Genomic DNA, 2,873 nt, shown 5'->3' with positions numbered 1-2,873 from the left:
GTGTGTGTGTGTGTGTGTGTGTGTGAGGGGAACAGGGTCACATCACAGGAGAGTGAACAGCCTGTCAGAAATCATAGCACGTCAGCTGTCTTAACCGCGGCTTGTGTACTGCATCATTACTGTGTCTGTCACGCGACTCTGTTGCCCTTTCGGGCTTGAACTGATGGTAAAACTAACGACATTATTAACTGTCTTGATATTTACTTTGAAAGCTGATGCTCGCGATTATGGTAAGGGGCGTTGCATTTCCGACGCGTGCTTGTGGTGTTTGGCCAATCACAATGCACTGGGTCAGTTGGCCAATCAGAGCAGACTGCGCTTGTCAGAAGGCGGGACTTTGTAGAAAACGAAGCGTTTGAGAGAGGCGGGGCATAGAGGACCTACAATAATGTACAGTATTTGAAAAATAATGTGTTTTTTGAACATTAAAGCATGTCAACATATTCTGTTAGACCAAATACACAAAATAATTATCTTTAAAAAAGCAACATATGACCCCTTTAAAAGTTTGTGTATGTATTTGAGTCTCATTTATTTAGTTGACTATCTTAACATGCTGTGTTACGTTTAGGCTCAGTACTGTGTTTAAAGTAATAATAAATATGTTAATAGCTAGGAATTCTTGAATTATGAACTGTATCTAAAACTTCACAGTGAACAGAATATTAATCTCACAATATGACAAAAGACTATACTGCATGATTTTAGTTGGAAATGAGCTATTAGCTTGAGGAAAAAAACTTACAGTAAAACAGATTTCAGGGAGTCATGTGAGAAAGCAGAAAGCCAAACCTACTGGAAATGTCATTACAGAATGAGTGATCTAGTATGTAAGGACCGGGAAACGTCCACACCCAATGTGTGCTTGAGCAAGATTGCCTCTCAAACATCTTTTTTTGGCATCCATCCTTTGGCTGACCATCACACTATGGCTGTTATGTAGGCATGTATCATCAGCAAACATACTTTAAAAATTCAACATGTTAACACATTTCAACGTCAATTTGTTTTTCATGTCACTCTGATGTTATACGTAAATATGTATGGTATATGGCATACATAATATGTCTCTTACTGATTATAATGTAAACTAATCAGCAGCATGATACTTTGACAGATGTAGACTAGAGCATGATGGACTTAAGGTAAATTGTTTACTGGTGAGAAAGGGAAGACAAGTTATATAAAGGTGTGTTGCACCATTTCAAAAGCACTGTACATATACAGTCTCACATTCAAATGCAGTATCGCAGTATGGTTTTCACATGGTAGAATCCAAGAGCTAATGTAAGCACATACATGCTTTTAAATATATTCAGACAGTTCATACTTTCTCATTTTTTAAAAGATTTAAAATCCTATCCCGTCTAGATGTGTAAGGGGCATGTCTGAGTTGCAGCAGATGTCCAGGAAACAAGTTTCCACTGTGGGCGTACATCTCTTCCCCTTTTGAGCCCATTAGAGAGCGCAGGGTCTTGTTCCGTGTCAAGATTTTGTCATAGAACTCAAAGCCACCCTTTGCATAATCACTTGACAGACATGCTGCACGGTGGTCTGAGCTATAGTCCAACCACTGGCTCAGAGCATCAGAAGCCAGGATATAAGACACGACCCCTAAACCCACAGCAAACACATTAACACCAGCCCTGAAGATGATGGACCCAGCCTGGAGCCCAAAGATCTGCTTGAGGGCTACGCTATATATACAAGTCCATGCCAGACATGCTGGAGCCACTGCAGCATGAAACAAGGGACCCCCAGCCCCCAGTCGGGCCACTTCTCGGGCTATAGCAAACTTCTGTGCCTCCGGAGAGAACACCAGGGAGTTTTTGAGAGCAACACCTGAATCACTGTCCCACTCCAACTCTTTGCCATTGAGGAGAATAGTGCGGTTGGTGATGCCCGATGGATCATCAGTGGTGCTGTTGAAGTTGGCTGGGATGCCTATCTGCGCTCCAGAGGGAAGCCATGGAACACCTGCCCCTACCGGGTGAAAGCCAAAGGCAGCAAATGCACTGAAGTTTTCAGGGAAGCTGACAGTAGAATCTTTCAGCACCTCTTGAAAGACGTTCTCAAGCTTCTCTGACAGACTGGCGGGTTCTCCTTTGTGCCAGGCCTGGTACACTTTTCTGTATGTATAATCTGGGAAAACGTGATAGAAAATGTTGGCAGAAAATACCCCTCCACAGCCGACAAGGAGCAGTGGTGTCCGATACTTCTGAATAAACACAGAGAGTCTCAGAAAAGGCGAAGCCATCTCTTCGCTTGCTTTTGACCACCTGACCAAACTGTCAACACAAATGACAAAATGATATATTATTAATCATTAATGATATCATCTTTAAATCAAATGTTATCCAATCTCATCATTAACCTACCATATTAATATTTTTTCAACAACTATATAAACTACTATAAAGTAGTTTAAAAATGCATTTTACTTTAAAAATAATCTGTACATTTTAATCACTTCATGTCTCGCAAGCTCTTCTTTTCCGAACTAAAATGTACATTTTCGAATTAGGTCCTAAACACACTTCTTCAAAGTCTTTGGTGAAAATATACACTAAAAAACATAAAACCGTAAGTATTACCTTACTTGCTACTTTGAGCTCATTCTCCAAAGGGCAGCACGCTGACTGTTATGGAAACACCGCAAGAACACTTTACGACAGTTTTACGACAACACGATTTGCGGACTGCATTAGATTAGATTAGATCGGCAGGATTAGAATCGAAATTAGAGTGCATAATTCTCACCACTAAAATGGTAAGAATGGTAAGATAATATAACATAATATAACTCTTCATTTTGTATTTATAAATGAGTGGCTATCGGCGTCCTTTATTGGCTTTTTTTTTTTTTTTTTTTT

The 2,873-nt window shown here is 40.2% G+C and overlaps 1 protein-coding gene across 2 annotated transcripts; it reads right to left on the bottom strand.

Moving 5' to 3' along the window:
- Nucleotides 1–1,140: 1,140 nt before the first annotated feature.
- On the bottom strand, nucleotides 1,141–2,670 carry LOC107738527 (transmembrane protein 177-like). 2 transcript variants are annotated; one of them, XM_016550285.1, is made up of 2 exons: nucleotides 2,595–2,670; nucleotides 1,141–2,288 (listed from the first exon to the last, which is right to left on the bottom strand). In XM_016550285.1, exon 2 carries the CDS (start codon nucleotides 2,255–2,257, stop codon nucleotides 1,325–1,327), a length of 933 nt encoding a protein of 310 aa, XP_016405771.1. In that variant the 5' UTR covers nucleotides 2,258–2,288; nucleotides 2,595–2,670; the 3' UTR covers nucleotides 1,141–1,324. The 2 variants fall into 2 exon arrangements, with proteins under 2 accessions (XP_016405771.1, XP_016405770.1); XM_016550284.1 differs by having other exon boundaries at nucleotides 2,600–2,664.
- Between the last annotated feature and the right edge of the window lie 203 nt (nucleotides 2,671–2,873).

Source organism: Sinocyclocheilus rhinocerous, unplaced genomic scaffold, assembly GCF_001515625.1.
Source record: "Sinocyclocheilus rhinocerous isolate Xijiao unplaced genomic scaffold, SAMN03320098_v1.1 scaffold1215, whole genome shotgun sequence".
NCBI classification, from domain to species: domain Eukaryota; kingdom Metazoa; phylum Chordata; class Actinopteri; order Cypriniformes; family Cyprinidae; genus Sinocyclocheilus; species Sinocyclocheilus rhinocerous.
The sequence above is the reverse complement of the archived record's forward strand: the minus strand, read 5'-3'. Positions and strand labels throughout refer to the sequence as shown.